The following is an 18,999-nucleotide window of genomic DNA, read 5'->3' as shown; positions in this document are numbered from 1 at the left end:
AAGAGTACTTACTGCAGGCCAAGCTTCTGATAGGATGTCATATCTAATTTGAGTCTGAAGACTAGAGTAATCACCAGGACCAACAGATAGAAAGAGAGAGAGAGAATGGGTACAGGAACAGTAAGTCCCTGAGGCAAGAAGCAGCAAGGAATGCCTTAAAATCGAACATAGAATGCTAGAGGGGAAAGAGGGAGGCAAAAGATGAGCCCTGGAGCCCAGCAGGGCCCACATAATGGGAAGTTCAGAAAACCATAGGAAGGAATTAGCCTATAGGCTGTGGGCAATGAGGAGGTTTACGTATTAGGAAAGTGACTATTATGGTTGAATTTTGTCCCTCAAAAAGACATACTGGAGTCCTAAGCCCCAGCACACCTCAGAATGTGACCTTATTTGGAGATACGGTCTTTACAGAGATAATCAAGTTAAAATTAGGTCATTAAGGTGAATCCTAATCCTACATGAGTGGCCCTCATAAAAAGAAGAAATTTGGGCACAGAAGCACACATATATAATGGAAGATGATGTAAGGAGACATAGGGAAAAAGACCACCAACTACAAATTAAGTCAAGAAGAGAGGAATGGAACAGACTCTCTCCCTCATAGCCCTCAGAAGGAACCAACCCTGCTGACACCTTGATTTTGTGGACTTGTAACCTCCAGAACTCTGAGACAATAGATTTCCATCATTTTTAAGCCCAATTAATCAATATTAAAAGGCATCTGTAAAACCAGTGATACGAAAAATAGTAAAAGTTGAGTGTTACTTTCATGAAACATTACTGCAAAGCCACTGCGTTACTTGCTTTACACTAAGAGAATTAGAAATATATCTATGTACTTTAACGACAAATCCTACAAAATTATTTACCAAAATCTCCTCCCAGAACCTGCCACAGGCATCAACTTATAGAGCTTACAAAAATGCAGCTTTTTGTGCTTAGCCTCAAACCAATGGTGTCAATTTAGAACTGTTCTAGATTTTCTAGGATAGTCCAATATTAAAACTACTGAAGTGGGCAGCCCGGGTTATATAGCGGTTTGGCACCGCCTGCAGCCTGGGGTGTGATCCTGGAGACCCAGGATCAAGTCCCACATCGGGCTCCCTCCATGGAACCTGCTTCTCTCTCTCCCTCTCCCTCTGCCTGTGTCTCTGCCTCTCTCTCTGTGTCAATAAATAAATAAAATCTTTAAAACTACTAAAGTGTTTTAGAAATCCCCAAATTACTAAAGTATATTAGAATCCGGATTTTTTTTTTTATCACCCAGTGTCTCTGCCATCTGGAGGATACAAAAAAGTTGTCAAAGTATTTGCCTTCATGTTGTTGGTGAAAATATTGCTGCTGTGATAATATGCAAGTACCACCTAAAAGTTTCTAAAAAGAGAAAATGGACTAATAAGAGTTTAAGTATGAATAGCCTTAACACATAAAATGCAATAAAATAATAAAATACTAATTTTCTTTAACATCTAAAAAGTAATTCACTTACGTCCTGAGGATGGAAGAATGAGGCAGCTTGAGAATCTTTCTTACATAATCATAGACTTTGCTACTGCACAAGTAGAGTGTACATGCAAATTGTTTCATTTCTGTGGAGTACTCAGCTGTTTCTCTCCAGTTATACAACTCCCACTTAAAATCTGTTAAAATAAATTTATTTATTCTTTGTGATGAAGAGTGTACAGTAACATTTTCAGGTATAGATCACAGCATTTGGATATAAATGCAATGGGCATCCAAATCCAAATCCAATCACAGTTTAACTAAGTTTGTTCAATTAATATCCAATCATATGGTTAATATGGTTAATTGATTGGTTAATATCCAATCATAGAGCCTCCTGACTAGTTCATCCTGTTCATCTTGAATCATTTCACTCAAAAGAGGGAAGAAAAAAGTTTCAACCTGAATCACTGTGTTTTACTATTCACTGGCAGCCTAAGTGGAGAATTTTAGAGGAAGAGGGAAGAAAATGAAATAGTGGATAAAATTAAAGTCTCTGGATTATGAGCACATTTATTTGTTTTATTTTGTTCCCTGGTTACCATTTATTTAAGGAGTGAAAATGAGACACAAGAAACATTTCTGAGGATGGGATGCTATTCAGATTGAATAGACAATCTTCCCTACCTTGAAGGAAAAAAAAAATCCTCTTTCCTGTTGGGGATTCCTGTTTATTATGTCTGTTTTCCCCTACTGGAAAAACACAAAATATTCTCCTCCTTTGGAGATACCTATTCTTTTCTAGAAATAAGACATACTTTTTTTTTTTTTTAACCAGAACATAAATCCAAAATCTCTACTGCTTTCATCATAGAGTGAAGTTGGAAATATTTATTTTGTCCCTCTTCTTTGTTCACAGAGTAGGTAGTTTTCCAATGGACATATCTGTCTTCTATAGAACATTTTAGAAAATAATATGGAGATTCATAGAGTTTTCAAGCTCAAGGAGAACTGGCGAAATTATCTGGTTCAACTCTGCTGCAAAAACACTTTAGTGATAAATTACATAGCAGTTAAAACTGCTTATAAAGAATTTGCAGTAAAATGAATTAAGTGCTTTATAAAAACTGCAAAGTATAGTATATGTTATCAACCATATTATCTCATCTCTGGGTAGCAGGATTATGCTTAACTTTTATCATTTGTATATTTCCTTGTTTTTCCTATAATAAACCACATTACTTTTAAAGCTGGAAATACATAAAAGGATTTTGGCAATTCCTTTCTTTTTTGCTTACCCTGAGACTTCATGTTTCAGTGAAGAGCACGTTTTCATAAGCAGTAGCAGAGTAAATACTTTATATTTTGGAAAAGGGGAACATACCTGAAAACTGTGCTCGTAGCAGACACTCTGTTTCTTCAGAAAGCAGTTTCTCTTCTACAAGTGCGTCAATTAATCGTAAGCCCTTTCTCTTCTTGATCATCCTATAGTTTTTTACAGAGACCAGTCTTTTTTTGGATACCTGGAGCATCTGTTGCACCTCGGCCAGTTTCTCTGCACCTATTGTCAGAGGTCTCTTTAAACTGTAGTTATGGTCCTCAGTAGCGATCTCTTGTGAATTATCAGGAAGTGGCTGTTTTAGGATTTTCTGTCTTGCTTTACCTTTAAGGTGTACACCCTGAAGAACCTGCAATAGAAACATCAAATTCAGGTTATTTTTGAAATTATCACACAGAAAACTGTCTATAAAAATACCACTAAATGCAAAACACTCACCTGGTTGCTTGGGAGAGTTAATTATGAAAGAAAAAAGTCATAATCTCTGATTTTTGCCAATGTATTTAAAGGAAAATGTGAAAGAAGTTTTTTGTTTTTTTTTTTTTCATCTCTACAGAAATAGTAACCTGATGCTGAAAGTTAACACGATGCTGAAAGTGTCTGAAATGGTAATGGTAACAACAGAAAGGTGGCAATTTGGGAAGGCTTTGTGGAAATGAGTTTTGAATAGTTTTTTAAAGGAGCAATCACATGACTTGAGTTATTTTTGCAAAAAGGCAGGCATAGTAGACAGAGCACGGCTTTGGAATTAAGACTGAACTGGGTTTGAATCCTGACTTCCTCATTTAGTAGCTGTCACTAAATCCATCAGCTCCTCATTTGTAGAATGTGGATAATAATACAGAGTTGTTTTAAGGATAAAATAAGATGACTTATGTAAATCTCCTGGCACAATGGCCTGGACCACTGTAGGTCTCAATAAATAATGACTATTATTGATTTTACACAAAAGCATGAAAGCAAGTCAATTTATCAGATATACAGTAGTTTGAAAGAATTTGAGAAAAGAATACAGTAGTTTGAAAAGAGAATTCAGAGCAGTTAGAAATGCACGCATCAGGATGGAAGAGGTAGATGATTACAGCCTGTGCAGACGTGATGAGCCATGTACAAGGTGGCCAAGAGATAAAAGGAGAACACGGAAACAGAAGAAATCTCAGAATGTAACACCAATACTGGTGACTGACTCACAGAAAGCCCTCTCTTTTCCATATATACCTCCCTATATGGATGCTAATAATTAGGTATATTTTTGGTCAAGGTCAGTAACATCACTGGGAGGAGCCCCCAAAAAGGTGTAATTTCTAGGTATTCTGGAAACTGTCTTACACAGCCTGAATTCTAAGGTATCTACTAGTTGATTCTTGCAATCGGTTTAGTAATCTTTATGTGTGTCTTGACAATGATTTGCATTTTATATACCTAATTTTTTTACAAAATTCCAATATTCCATGTAGATTTTTTTAAAAAATGAAAAATGAGTTTTCTAAGCATTTAAAATCTATTATTGGATTTATTTTAAGAATTTTAAGACTTAGGATTTCTTCTTAAATCTCTGTAAATTCTAGCTATAATGTGAGGTATCTTGGTTTTTAAAGGCTCTGTAGAATTTAATTTTGTATGTACCTAGAGTTAAGTACCTTGTATAGAGAAACAGAAGGCACAGCTCCTTTTTTCAGCTTTCTTCTTATGCCATATGACTCAAAGTCACTTTCTTGAAAATGTTTGGAACATAGTATAGCACCTGGTCCTGGGATCCAAATCTTTTTGCTTCTGGGGTCCACACGATTAACAGCCCTGATCCATTTTGAGCGCTGTATGGTATCAGTTGGAAATCTACAGCAATCATATTAAAGTTCCATTAACATGAAATTATAGTAATACTACAGTATTTGTTACATAAATCCATTTATTTAACTGCTTTATATAAACATCAAGTCTAGTTAAACTTACTTAATTTGATTTCATTTTTTTCAAAGTTCTTTGATTTTTTTTAATCCAAGAGTTCTGATTTCATTTGCTTCAATTTGTACAAGGGCAATTCTCATATTAAGTATCCTACCACATTTTGTCTTCACTGCCTACACTTAACAGAATCTAAAGCAGATTCTGAGATAGTCTTTAAACTATGTCCCTGGATTCTTTGCTCCTCCTCCTCTTAAAAGATGGAGCTGACTCTCCCCTTGAGTGTGGGCTAGAGATAGTGATTTGCTTCTAAGAAATAAAAAAAGCAGGAGTGGCAATGGGCAATAAGACTAGATAATAAAAGCACTTGCTCCCTCTATCGAATGATTTTTCTCTGAGCAGAGCTTCTCTGCCATGTCATAAGCAGTCCTATAGAGATATCGGTCTACTTGGCAAGACAGGCTTCCAGTCAAAGGCTATGTTGAGTGAACTTTCTGAAAGCACACCCTTCAGTCTCATCAAATGTTCAGAAGATTCTAGTATCGGCTAACATTTTACTGCAATCTTATGAGACACTCTTTAACACCCAGTTAATCCACTCCTGAATTCCTACCCTCAGAATTTGTGAGATAACATTTCCACTGCATTTTTAAAAAAATTTGTCACTAAGCAGTAGAAAAACAAGTACATTTCCCATACTTGATTTTCCTCTCTTGTTTTGAAAGGCACCACTTTTTCCTAGCCTTGAATATAAAAATTACCTTGTATTTCTCTATTTTTAAACCCATACTACTATGTTTAGAAATTGGTGAGAAAAAAAAAAACTTACAAAATTAATATAATGAAAATCACAAAACTACTCTTTCTGCGCCCTCCTTCCTTGATTTATCTCGGGGACAGACCTAGGTAGCTGTGTGATTTTATATATATATATATATATATATATATATATATATATTTTTTTTTTTTTTAACTTAGGTTTTAAGGTATATAATTGTTAGGAACTGAAACTAGTGAAAATTTTAAATTTCTCAACTCATTGTTAGGGAAATAATGTAGCAGTAAGGTAAAACACAATTTTGAGATGTTCTCTCAATCACCTTGAGAAAAAACACTGAATTGGAAAACCTGTATTTAAGCTTCAATTACCTTTTATCAGCCACATGGTATTACATACATTTCTCAATCTTTGAGCCCCCTCACAGGGTTGTTAAGAGTGTACAAGGCAGCAAATCCATTCAAAACCTTTCGTAAACGGTAAAGTACTACCTGGAATTTGTGTTTTCCTAGGAAACAACACTTCCACTTTCAGGACTTTCATTTTATTGTTCCAGAAAGATGATGCTACTTGATCAAGAGGAAATTGTTTTTCTCATAAGGGTGAGGCAAATCCATCTCTTTTCACGGAGTTCTTTTCTTAACTAGTGGCACATGTTAATGAGGCATCTTTTCCAGAGTCGGGGTGTAGTCTCTAACTATGGTAAAGGACAGTAAAAAGGTGGCTAGTCCACCAAATTATATCATATAGCCTGATCCTCAGACGCAGTTTCCCACCTGGCATGCCTGCTGACCACAGCCATCAATCCCCTTAGTCCATGGAATGGCCTGGGCCACCTGGAGCCCTTGAAGTACAGTCCCAAATAGCTTTGTTAGTTTGCCCCAAAGTATTAAATATTTCCTATGTGTAAAACATTAAAGGGTTGGGATAAATGTGTAGTCTAACCAGCATGACTAATTTGAATTCTGAACAAAATTATATTGGTAATAAGAATTGATACTACTTTTAAAGCATTCACCTTGAGCCATATATATATATATATGTTTAAAGTTTATTTAAGTAATTTCGACACCCAGCGTAGGTGGGTGGCTCAAATTCACAACCCAAAATCAAGAGCTGCCCACTCTTCCAACTGAGCTAGCCAGGCACCCAGGTGTGTGTTTTGAAAACTTAGTTTTAGTCTTACAAAAGTTCTGCACAAAAGGTTTTTATCCTTTCAAGAAGATGAAACCAAGACCAGAGCTAAGCATAGCTACCAGTAAATAGTACTTGAAATTGGAATTCATGTCTCCCTATTCTAAAGCCACCTCTGGCAAAAGAAAAGTCCCAAACCAATCATCATCTCATGTATACAATAATGAATTGGGTAAATCAATACAGAATCCATGTTCTCTCTCTCATTGACTATGCCTTTTTTACACTGCTGGCAGAAATGTATCTTTGGCTCCCTGCATATATTTTCCAGAAAACTGGCTAACAAAATCCTTTCTACGGTGGTAATCTCTGAGGAGAGAGAGAAAGAATTGAGGGGGTAAAACTTGAACTATATCTGTAACTTAATTCTCTTTTAAGGGGAAAAAGAAAAAAACTGAAACAACGCAAAATGTTAGCATCTGCTTAATTCTTCTGATGGGTGCATAGGTGTTTGTTATGTATTATTTTTTGCCTGCTAGTATGCTTGAAATGTTTCATAATTAAAAGTTTAAAAATAGAATCCATTACAATTCAGGTAAAAACGCTTCCAAATTATCATACATATAGTTCTTTGGTTATGAAATAAATTGTTCAATTTCTTTACACCAACAAAAAGAGAATGACTCAAAGTGCCACTTTACTTGCCAGTCCCACTTAATATTCAACCATTTATGTGTTTCACAAAGTACCAGTAATCTCATAACAACAGTTTCCACACCTTTAGTCCTTTCGACTCATGCTTTTCAGCCACAGCCCCTTGCCTGTTTCCTTGCAATGTCTTTGATAACTCTGGTAATCGGACTTGGAATGCTGGGGGAGGCTTCTGAAGAGATATTACTGGAACAAGAACTGAACAGGAATTTGCCATGCAGAGAGTGGCCACTCCAAGCAGATACAGTAACACAGAGATATAAAATAACTACTTGGATCTTATTGGTTCATAAAGCATTAAAAAATAAGTTAATTTGGAGGCTGGAGAGGGTTAAAGGAGAGCGTAGAGGTAGCTGGTACTTGGTACAGATGGGCTGGCGGGATAGCTAGAGGCCAGATGATAATAGATGCTGTAGTATGTTTAGGATCCATCCCTCCAGTCAGTGGCCTCCAGAGGAATATGCACTCATCTACTGAGATTTGAAGAAATTAGATTTTTATAATTTTTTTGCCATCCTTTAATTTTTGTGTTCCATAGTATATATTAGTACATCACTTCATGTATGTAACTTATAAATCGCCGTGCATATATCAGGGACATGTACTCAAATTTCTTTATGGAGAGGGCTCTGTCATCAGTAAGTTTGAAGATGATGCCTTTGGGCAATGTTAAGTTGACAAATGTTAAGTTGACAAATACTACCTTGTGCTAGGACTAACACCATAGTATTCTAACTCGTCTTCCTGTCTCTCATTTCTCCTACCTTCTTTACAACTTCCTAGGTATAGGAAGACAAAGATGATTCCCTCCTATTCGTACATAAGGACATGTGTTTCATTCAGCACAGATATATAATAACAGAAATATAGAGGGAATGTAATTCCAGTTTTGGAAGAGAGGTATAGGAGGAAAGGCTTTGCAGAGGAGCTTGGACTGTATTTTATGCATTGAAAAGCCCGGATTAAAATCCTTCCTTTAGGGATCCCTGGGTGGCTCAGCCGTTGAGCGCCTCCCTTCCGCTCAGGGTGTGATCCTGGGTTCGGGATCGAGTCCCACATGGGGCTCCCTGTGAGGAGCCTGCTTCTCCCTCTATGTCTCTGCCTCTCTGTGTATCTCACGAATAAATAAATAAATCTTAAAAAAACAAATCCTTCCTTCAGGGAACTAGCATAAAATTTGCATTTTTAGAAAAATCATTTCCAGGAATCAGGACAATGGAATGAATGGGGAATCAATCAGACTGAAAGACTCACAGCAGACTCTTGTAATAATTGCATCACCTTCCTTTCTTAAAATTAAGCAGGTCTTATTTTGGTCCTCAATAAGTAAAATAAATAAATTAAAGCAGTGTAAGAACTCCTCCTCATTTAAGAATCTAAGAAGGCACAGGAAAAGGAAAAGCAGGGTAGCAAAAAAATTGAAAAAAAAATTAGAGAAAAAGGAGATAAGTTGGGACAGAGTGTCAATAAAGCCAATGGAGGTGAAAGTTTCATGGGGTAGTCGATATGACTAAAAGTTAAAGACGTCAAGAGAAGGGTTTAGAAGTGCTCCCTTAGGTTTGGCAGGATTACCGGTGACCCTTTGTTAGTGCATCAGAGCAGTAGTGACAGATATCTGGCAACAATAAGTTGAAAAGTCAACAGGACTTAAGTAAATAGGTTATGTTCCTGTTTTGAGGAGCCTGGCTACAGGAGTCATAGGCTAGCGCAGAGGAGTACAGAGGCTCGAGTTTGTGTGTTTAGAAATGAAAGTAATGTGAGCATGCTGTCTTAGGCAAGTAATCAGTAGCTGGAGCAGTTTATTAAAATAAAGAGAAGAGGAACAGGGATGCCTGGGTGGCTCAGAGGTTGAGCGTCTGCCTTGGGCTGAGGGTGAGATCCCGGGGTCTGGGGATTGAGTCCCACCCACCTCGGGCTCCCTGCGATGAATCTGCCTTCTCCCTCTGCCTGTGTCTCTGCCTCTGTGTGTGTGTGTGTGTGTCTCTCATGAACAAATAAGTTATTTTTTTTAAAAAAGAGAGAGAACAGGAACATATTAGTTGGGGGAGGGAATCCCAAAGGAGAAAAAGATACAATTACAACAGCTTAAGTGGAGGAGGAATCAACTCTATTTAAAAAACAAAGCAATGACTACAAAAGGCCTACCACACCTAGTAGAAACTCCTTAACCTTTTCTTTGTAAATGTCTTTAAATTATTTTCCACTCCTCTATCAGGTATCTCTGTGCTTCCCACGCCCTAACGTTTTCCCATGCTGTTCCTATTGAGTGCTATCTTCCTCCTGCTCCCGAAAAAGCTCAAGGTCCACTTCAAATACCACCTGTCCCATAAAACTCTTTTTGATTTTCCCATAAAAAAAGTCCCTCGGCAATGGTTTAACTCTCTACATCTCCTATTACTTTAGTAGACTACCTTTTTCAAGTACATTTTTGTGAGAACGTCTTACCCGCTTTCTTACTTCCCACTGTGCCTTGAGCTTTGATTTGAACGACATATATACGTATTACAAACACACACGAACACCACAGAAGTACTACACAGACGTGGGTCCAAATCAGACTGGTCTGAAAATCGGTCCCACACTTAAGCCAAATGAGAACTTCCCTGCCATGACGAGATCCAGCCAGAACGGGACCCGCCTCCTAGGGCTCAGCCACTACTACTGAATAACCTGCAATGACAGGCGTTCCGGTGAAAACTCATCTACGCTCACGCTCACGCTCACGAGCAAGCCGCACAGTCTAATGGAGCCGAACACCTTCCGCAGCTCTCCCCAAATGCCCTCCCTCCCCGTCTCCTCACGTTAAATAATAAGACGACCGAAAGGAAGGAAGCACGACTCCTTTCGAATAACCCTCGCTAAAAGCCACTAGGCAACCGGCAGGCAACGCGAAAGAATCAGCAACTTAGACGCAAACCCTATGCGGGGAGGGCAAGAAAAACCCGAACTCTCCAACTTCCCACGTTCCTTTCCCCCACGCTACGCACGTCACGTCACGTCAACGGCGCGACGCGCGCCCGGCCCCGCCCCACCCCGGCCTACTGCCCGCCTGGCTGCGCCGGGAGTTAGCCGGAGGCTGCTCTCACGCACTGGTGAAAGGAGAGGCCGCGCTCCCGGCTCAGCACGGTGTCCCGGGTGCTGCAGCCCACTGCCGAGCAACTTCGGGTCATCTTCTTGCTACGTGGGGCTCCACTTCGGGTGTGCCTGCGACAGCATTAATCGCGCTCGAGTTTAGCTCCGCCCGTGGACTCGGCGGCTACGACCTTTTATTTGTCGGAAAAGGCGGGTTCTTAAGGCGCAAGACTCCTACCCTTCCTCTTCGTGGGCGCTGCGCTTGACGCCGTGGCCAATCACGGGCCACGTCGCGTCGCCGCAGCCAATCGGAAAAGCGTGGGGCTCGAAGACGAGCACTTGACGGCTCCTCCCTCTGTGCTCGAGGCTGGTTGGTGGGGTTTAGTCGTTGGTGGGCTCGTTTTCCTCCTGTTTCAACCCCGTCTGCTTACATCCGATGCCATCGGGATTCTCGTGAGGCCGAACTTGAGAATGCAAAGCGAAGAGGCAGCAGCGAAGTTGAGGCGAATCCAGGGGCACGCGCTTAGGTCTCCGGTGCGAATTCTGAAAGTGACGAAGATATGGCTGGAGGTAGAGTTGGGACGGAGACGGATAATAGACGCGGTGCCGTAGGAATATTGAAGACAAAATTGGGCCTCGAAACAAATTATCTTCTGAGAATCTTCTGAGAGGCCTATCGACTCCTTGCATTTTATTTGGTGGTTCCTTGATGTGGGGAGATAACAGAGGAGCTGTTGGTGTCGTTGGCCTGAGCTAAGTCACCCCGGAGGAGCTTGAATAGGCTACGTCGACGTTTAGTTCAACGAACCCTCTTCTACAAGGGAGGGAATTTGTCACTATGCGGGGGAATTAAGAAGGAAGTAAGGTAAGGTCCTTGGGGCTCTTGGCGGCAGCACTGGGAGGAGCAGGAGGGGAGAGACAATGAAATGATTTTGGTTGGGCTCTGGGGCATCATGGATAACTTCAAGGAGTGACAGGGCCGTAGAACGATGTCACGGCCTGAGTTACCGATTTTCGTGGAAGAGACAAATTGAGGCCAACGTAGGGCGTAGTTTCTATTTCGTGTCTTTTAAGAGATGGCTTAACATATTAAGCAGCTGCTTTCTCTTCCACTTTGTTGGAGTCCATTAAGGAAACAACAGTTTGTACTTTTTTTTCGTTCAACTTTTTCATTTCCTTCTCCCAACAGGCAAGAACGATTGCAACATTTCCAAGACATTGCTTCTTTTTTTCCCTTTTTGTTCCTTTATCCAAATTCCAGCCAAAGGTATTACTTATTCACATCTACTTTTCCATTATAATATGCTCCTATCTTGTTTGAACGAAATTAACAGCTTTTGTGTCTGTAGTTTTCTGGAAGTCACATGGCCTAAGGATAGTACTGAATTTGACGGAAAATTGATCCGTACTTCATTTTTTTCTTCGCACTTCATTTTTTAATTGCGAAAAGATGTTCCACTGTATGAATATACTGCCATGATTTTATTTATCCATTCATCAATGGAACATTTGGGTTGTTTCCATTCTGGGGGAATGTTTATGCCATAAACATTAATGCACAAGTTTGTGTGTGGACATATGTTTTCATTTCTTTTGACTATATACCTCAGGGTAGATTGCTGGATCATATACTTAATTATGTTTAAACTCTTGAGGAAATGACATACTTTTTCCAAATTGGCTGGACCATTTTACATTCTCACTAGCAGTGGATGAGGGTTCCCTTTTCTTCATGTTCCTGAGAGTGTGAGGTGGTACTTCATTGTGGTGTTGCCTGATTTTTAAGGACTTAGGGTTTGTGGGGAACCTGCTAGAGGATGTTCTTTGAGTGTAGAGACAGTGTTTAAGGTGAATTTGTCTTTTCAGTATGTGGCACACCAATAGATAACATGTTTCTACTCTAATGTCATATGTGTTCCTGAAAGATAATTTATATTTAGAAAAATTGTGTATCTGAAAAAAGCAGTGCTTGTAGGAAGAAAAAAGTTAGCATTGACTATTCAAAATCTATGCAGTTTGATAATCTCTAAAATAGTGACAAGTACCTGGGGAAGAACTCCTACGCCTTCCTCCGACCCCTTTAAATGTTAACTTCAGTGGAGACTGCTGTAAGGTATATTACATTAGAACAGGGTTGGTGGATGCTAGATGTTATAGATAACGAAGTGGAGCTCTGAGCTAATGGGCTGCTAAATGGTATAACCTGTTAAGGGTGGGTGGGTGCAGCTAGGGAGGGACCCCCAGGTGCAGGCTCTCATTTTTCTTTGTCTTTTTTTAGATTTTTTTTTTAATTTATTCATTCATGAGAGACACAGGGAGAGAGGCAGAGACACAGGCAGAGAGAGAAGCAGGCTCCATGCAAGGGAGCCCGATGTGGGACTTGATCCCAGGTCTCCAGGATCGCGCCCTGGGCCAAAGGCAGGTACCCAACCACTGAGCCACCCAGGGGTCCCATCATTTTTCATTTTCTTATGTTAGAGTTGAAAGTACCCCTGTTGCTAATTCGGTATCACTGTTAGGAGGAATAGAGGTCTTTTCTGCTTAATTGGTTTCCAGATACTGTGGCTATCTAGGAAAGATGAAACTGTGGCTCTCACATTATTCTGAAGGCATTCTTGTAATTATTAATTACAAGCAAGTTACTGAAAATTGCTCTGCTGCAAAACAGATTTACTTTAATGGTGTAGACTGATTAAATGAAAAACTTTATGGCAGCCACAAGGGGTCACCGCCCTAGGTATTCTTAGTATACTTCTGGATAAGGAAATATGCAATCCTTCATAAGTGCATCTTTTTTTTTTTGAGTTGTATTTATGTATCTTTATATTGTTTATAATTTTTACATTTTTGTTGCTCTTTTTTACTGTTTTACTGCCTGACTTTGAGGTTCTCAATTTGATCATTTGATTATCTTTGCTTCCTCCAATAACTTCATATCCAGTGATTAAACCTTTTCACTGCTGTTCACATAATGAACCGTTGTGATTATTGAATATATAAATGAGGATATGTAAGCTGTGTTAAAGAAGGCATTGGCAATTGTGCAACCTAATTTAAAAGAAAATATCTCTTTTCAGGAATTACATTCTTGGAGATGTTGGGAAAAGATTCCTCAGCCTTGGAAGATAATTACTCCAAATATACAGGGGAGGTAGTATATCTTTCTGTTTTAAATGTATTAAGTATCTTGGAACAATAGTAGTGAGTTAGAAATGGAGTATTGTCCAACTAAAGATTTATGAAGGCTTTGGTGAAATCTACTTCCTGTTAGGGAATCTCATTAATTCAGTAGCTTGGGAGGAAAAGTAACAGCTAATGGTTATTAAACCATTACGGATCAAGCATTGTATTAAGCATTTTATATACAGTATAGTTTTTATAAACAATGTTTACTTCTCAAAACAACCCTATGAAAGTAAACTTTTTTTTTTAATTTGAGAGAGAGCATGGTGGGGGACACTGAGGGAGAAGCAAACTCCCTGCTGAGCAGGGAGCCTGACTCATGGCTCCATCTCAGGACCCTGAGATCATGACCTGAGCTGACGGCAGACACTTAAGCAACTGAGCTACCCAGGCACCTCAAAAGCAAATAGACTTTTTGCTTTCTAGGACTGGTGAACACTTACCCTTCTGTCAGATTCTTAGCTAGTTCTACTGGAACCCTTGTTGCCCTCATATGTTAAGATGTATTTCTAGTAATTGACTTACATTCTTACTTTTTCATCCTTTTTCAGTTCAGAAAGCCATGTGGTTTTGAAATTATTGGTGACCAGCTGTAAAAAAAACTGTTCTGAATCTAATCCTTTCCTCAAAATTAAAGATCTTGGGCAGCCCTAGTGGCGCAGCGGTTTAGCGCCGCCTGCAGCCCAGGGCGTGATGTTGGAGACCCGGGATCGAGTCCCACATTGGGCTCCCTGCATGGACCCTGCTTCTCCTCTGCCTGTGACTCTGCCTTTCGCTCTCGCTCTATGTTTCTCATGAATAAATAAAATAAAATCTTTAAAAAATAAAAAAAAAATTTAAAAAATTTAAAGATCTTTTTAGCTAATTCGTAAGTTGTACATTTTACTTTATTTTTTAAGATTTATTTTTTATTTTATTTTATTTTATTTTTTTAAAGATTTTATTTATTTATTTATTTATTCATGACAGAGAGAGAGAGCCAGAGGCACAGGCAGAGGGAGAAGGCAGGCTCCCTGCAGGGTTCCCGATACGGGACTCAATCCCAGATCTCCAGAATCACACCCCAGACTGAAGGCAGCGCTAAACCGCTGGGCCACCGGGACTGCCCAAGATTTATTATTTATTTTAGATCGCAAGAGCAAAGCAGGGGCAGACTCTGCACTGAGCAGGGAGCCCAACTCAGGACTCATTCAGTCCCAGGTCTCTGAGATTATGATCCCAGTGAAAATGAAGAGTCAGCCAGGCATCCTTGCATTTTACTTTTTGAATGTGGATTGTGGATTGACTACTACACTTTTTTTTTAACCACTTCAATTTATTGAATCAAGAGTTTAATATTTGACCCTCTGGTCAGATAACTAGGAGTGTATGTATCCAAGTAAATGCTCTGTTTTCTAAGGTGTATAGTTGCGTGCCTGTGCATATATAGATTCCATAAGTGATGCTACGTTCCTTTGGAAATTTTCTAGGGAGTATGTAAGCTCATTTTATAGCTAGAGAATACTCTACCTTGATTGTATATATTTTTTCTTGTACCCATTTCCCCTCTCCCAATTACTCCTAGGTGGAAGTGGTTAGAGAAGCTGGAAGCAGATTATAGATAAAAATTGAGAATTTTGCTTAGGGTGCAGACTGACTTGGAATGGTTGAAATTTCTGTTTCTGGGCAGCCTCTGGCTCAGAGGTTTAGCACTGCCTTCAGCCCAGGGTGTGATCCTGGAGACCCGGGATCGAGTCCCACGTTGGGCTCCCTGCATGGGGCCTGCTTCTCCCTCTGCCTGTGTCTCTGCCTCTCTCTGTGTCTCTCATGAATAAATTAATAAAATCTTTTAAAAAAAAAATAAAATAAAAATTCTGTTTCCAGTTTTTCAAGGAATGTAGTCCAATTACTTAAAGGCGCAGAAATATTTGACATAGGATGGAATAAAGGTATAAAAATGCAGTAGCAGCTTTAAAGCAATTTGTCCTTTTCCTCGAAAGCTTGATATTTATCCAATATGGTAAGTAGTCTTTTTCTTTCTTTTTTTATAAGTAGATTCCACACCCAGTGTGGAGACAAACATAGAGCTTGAACTCACGACCCTGAGATCAACACCTGAGTCAGATACTTAACCCACTGAGCTATCCAGGCAGGTACCCCATACTTTTTCTTTCTGTTGATCCCCTCCCCCCATAGTCTTCTGTCTCTCTTAATGAATAAAATATAGACTTTGCTAAGCAATCAGAATGCCCCTAATTGGCAGGATTCTAATTAGTGCCTGAAATTTGTAATTTTTTGAGCTGCCTTTTCCCTTTATCCCTGCTTAAAAGTTATTTCTTAGGAGTGACAGCTGTGCCCCTTTTCCTTTAAAGCTTAATTGCTTCTGATTATTAGAAACCTTGACTAATAACAAGCATTACATATAAAACAAGATAACTCAGTTTTAGAATGTATTTAAGTTATGATTACCCTTTCCATGTCAAACTTTTTTTTTTTTTTTTAAGATTTTATTTATGTATTCATGAGAGAGAGCAGAGAGGCAGAGAGACATAGGCAGAGAGAGAAGCAGGCTCCTCGCAGGTAGCCTGATGCAGGACTTGATCCTGTATCCCAGGATCATGCCCTGAGCCGAAGGCAGACGCTCAACCACTGAGCCATCCAGGCGACGCTCCATGTCAAACTTAACGTTGAGAAGACATTTCTAAATTAGTGTAAGGTAATCTTATACAAAGTAGATAGATAATGCACTTGAAATTATCTTTGGTATGAGTTTTTTCCCAAATCACAGTAAAATTGGGGAATTTATGATAATTAAAATTTAAAGAAATGTGCATTTATTATATGTTCTATAGAAAGGGCTAAACCATGAAAACCTTATGATTAGAGCTTAAGTTGAAAATAGGAAAAAAAAATACAAATGTCCAATGATTAAACTTTTTCCACTGCTGTTCACATCATGATTTGTTGTGATTAATGTATGTGGATGAGGACATAATGGAAAAAGAAAATCATAGTGGGAGAAAAAAAAGCATAGATAAGATGTAGTTTTTGTATGTTGATTTATTAATGTTTTTCCTTTTAGAAATGAAATTGAAGAGTGGTTTTCTTAACATCACGTGTCAGATCTGATAAACAGTGAACGTTTATAGAGAGGTAAGAGGTTAATTTGATGAACAGAAAATCAGATCTTAGCAAACAGTTGATATTTGAGCATAATGTGAATATCATACTCAATTTTTTTTTCTTTATGCTTTGAGCTTTCAAAGATGATATAATTTTCTAAATCAATAGATTTGATTCAGGGTAGGCAATTGGTAGCTGGGGTCAGGACTTGTAACCTTGATGGTCATCTTTTCTCAAAAATAATGATGTAATTCAGCCCCTGAAATAGATAGGGGCTATTATTAGAATATATGAAACTAGATATCATATATTCCAGGGTTTAAGTTTGCTTAACTTTTGGATGTTCTATAAATGACTCTTTAATATGCCAGTGAACGTCCATCCTATAACTTAAGCTTTATTCAAGAATAGTAGATACGTACGTAGGTGGTCAAAAGCTGGGAATCTCAAATCTAATACCACAGTAATCTGTCCCTAATTAGGCATGTTGTCTTGGGGTGTTACAAATTTGAGGAATATTAAATAGAAAATTTTTTACAACTATTCAATGTTGATTTAAATTCATTATTTCGTAAATTTCTACCAACATAAAAGTGATAAAAACTTTGTTTATAGGCCTTAATGAAAAGATTTACAAATAAGTGCATTCAAAAACAAAACTAAAAAATTAATGGGATGGATGCTACTGTTACACAGAAGTAAACATAGTGCTGGCTCGTACGGAATAAGTTATATACACATACAGCCTTGTGCCTTGTGAGAATTGTAAAGTTTTATAATCTGGACAACAGTAGATTTGTCCAGGACTTTACTCTTTTGCAGAACTCAAGATTATTGAAATGAGGAAAGGGGGCCTAAACTCTGAAAAGGATATCTTTGGAAGTCTGCAAATCCTAATATGAAGAATTTTGTATTACATTGTCTTCAAACATTTTTCCAGCTCCAATGAGTAATTCAGTTTTTGTTTTTTATCTATGGCTAGCTTTGGTTAGTAGTTAGATTGGATTAAAAGTTGGCTGTTCTGTGAACTAATACAAGTTTTTCTTTTTAAATACAGGTAGTCCTTACTTTGCACTGTTTCCAGTTACTTGAAGATCCGTTTTCACAGTTGAGTTAAATAACACCAATCCCTCTACAACATGATTGAAATTTCAGTTACCGCAATAGTAACCAGATTGTTGCATAAGTTTTGCAGATAGCTCTTTATTCCACAAAAGATTATGCATATAAAAGATGGTCAGTAAACACTTATATCGCTTCTTTCAAAGTCTCTTGGTGATTGATCACTGAACATCTAATAGTTCACACACAGAGTAAAGCATGTAGTTATGTTGCCTACTTGTTTCCCACTGATAAACCCATGTGACAGAATTGGTCAACAAAGATGACTGGGCAGCAAAGAAAAAGTTTTAACACCAGAAATGAAATTGGATGTCATTAGAAGATTTGAAAATGGTGACAGCATTAGTGAAGACAAGATAAGACCTGGGCTTACATGAAGCTATAAAATGAACCATCTTTTTAAAGTTCGATGAAGCAAGAACTTTTAGATAAAATGCTTTAACATTTTTTAGTTTAAATTACACTAGGAACAGAAAGGCATGTATGGTTGAAATGGAATGTTTACTTCTTTGGATTGAGGACTGTAAAAATAAATCCCAGTCAGTTTGGCTAGTATTCAGGCCAAAGTGTTGAGGTTAGTTGCTGCACTGAAGGAAAATGGTAACTACAAGGAGACTGAAAAAGAACATCTTATTGCCTATAATAAAGGCTGGTTTCATTGTTTACAAAGTCAGCATGAATTGATTAATGTTCTGCTATCTGGTGAAGCTGCAAGCTCAGAGAAGCATCTGTGAAATTTGCACCCATATTCCAAGAATCACAGGTAGTCTTTGCTTTGCACAGTAGTGCAAGACTACTATGTAAAAACTTCACAAGGTTTGGCTGGAATGCAATTGGAGTTCTAGAAGATACAGATGACCATGGGAATGTTGACACTGCTGCCAATCAAGAAGTAGTTGTACATATACAGCCAGAAGAATTTAGTGAAGGCGAGCATTGTTATAAATGATGAAAGCAGTTGTGTGTTGTAAAGGATCAGTATGTTTCAGAGGAAGTGATGGCAGGTGAAAAACCACATTAAAGGAACACTCCTATTTGATGACATTGAATGCATAAATTTTAGAGGCAAATCTAAACTCAGTTGAAAGGAGTATGACAATTTGCCAAGGTGTAGAAAAGATGCTTGCTCCATACTGTAAGTTATATGAGAAGGCAAGCAATATTAAAACTATTCTTGAGACTTTAATAAATAAAATGCTAGAATTTTCAA

The 18,999-nt window shown here is 38.4% G+C and overlaps 1 protein-coding gene and 1 long non-coding RNA gene across 5 annotated transcripts in view; one reads left to right on the top strand and one right to left on the bottom strand.

The window, feature by feature from the left end:
• Positions 1–10,539, bottom strand: part of THAP9 (THAP domain containing 9) — a 23,472-nt gene extending 12,933 nt beyond the window's left edge. The window contains exons 1-4 of one of the 2 annotated variants that reach the window (XM_041758186.1): positions 10,401–10,539; positions 4,423–4,618; positions 2,828–3,131; positions 1,490–1,640 (exon numbers count right to left, since the gene is read on the bottom strand). In XM_041758186.1, coding sequence (XP_041614120.1) covers positions 1,490–1,640; positions 2,828–3,131; positions 4,423–4,618; positions 10,401–10,480 — 731 coding nt within the window. In that variant the 5' untranslated portion in view covers positions 10,481–10,539. The remainder of the gene's footprint in view (positions 1–1,489; positions 1,641–2,827; positions 3,132–4,422; positions 4,619–10,400) is intronic. The other variant, XM_041758187.1, reaches the window with a different exon arrangement.
• LOC121492906 lies at positions 10,003–18,999 on the top strand. 3 transcript variants are annotated; one of them, XR_005988337.1, is made up of 5 exons: positions 10,003–11,247; positions 11,572–11,649; positions 13,460–13,533; positions 16,627–17,616; positions 17,725–18,999. It is a non-coding gene; the product is annotated as an uncharacterized LOC121492906 (long non-coding RNA). The 3 variants fall into 3 exon arrangements; XR_005988335.1 differs by having other exon boundaries at positions 10,013–11,247; positions 16,627–16,697; XR_005988336.1 differs by lacking the exon at positions 11,572–11,649 and having other exon boundaries at positions 10,024–11,247; positions 16,627–16,697.

This window comes from Vulpes lagopus, chromosome 6 (genome assembly GCF_018345385.1).
Source record: "Vulpes lagopus strain Blue_001 chromosome 6, ASM1834538v1, whole genome shotgun sequence".
Classification (NCBI taxonomy): Eukaryota; Metazoa; Chordata; class Mammalia; order Carnivora; family Canidae; genus Vulpes; species Vulpes lagopus.
Note: the sequence above shows the minus strand (reverse complement) of the source record. Positions and strands in the feature narration are given on the sequence as shown.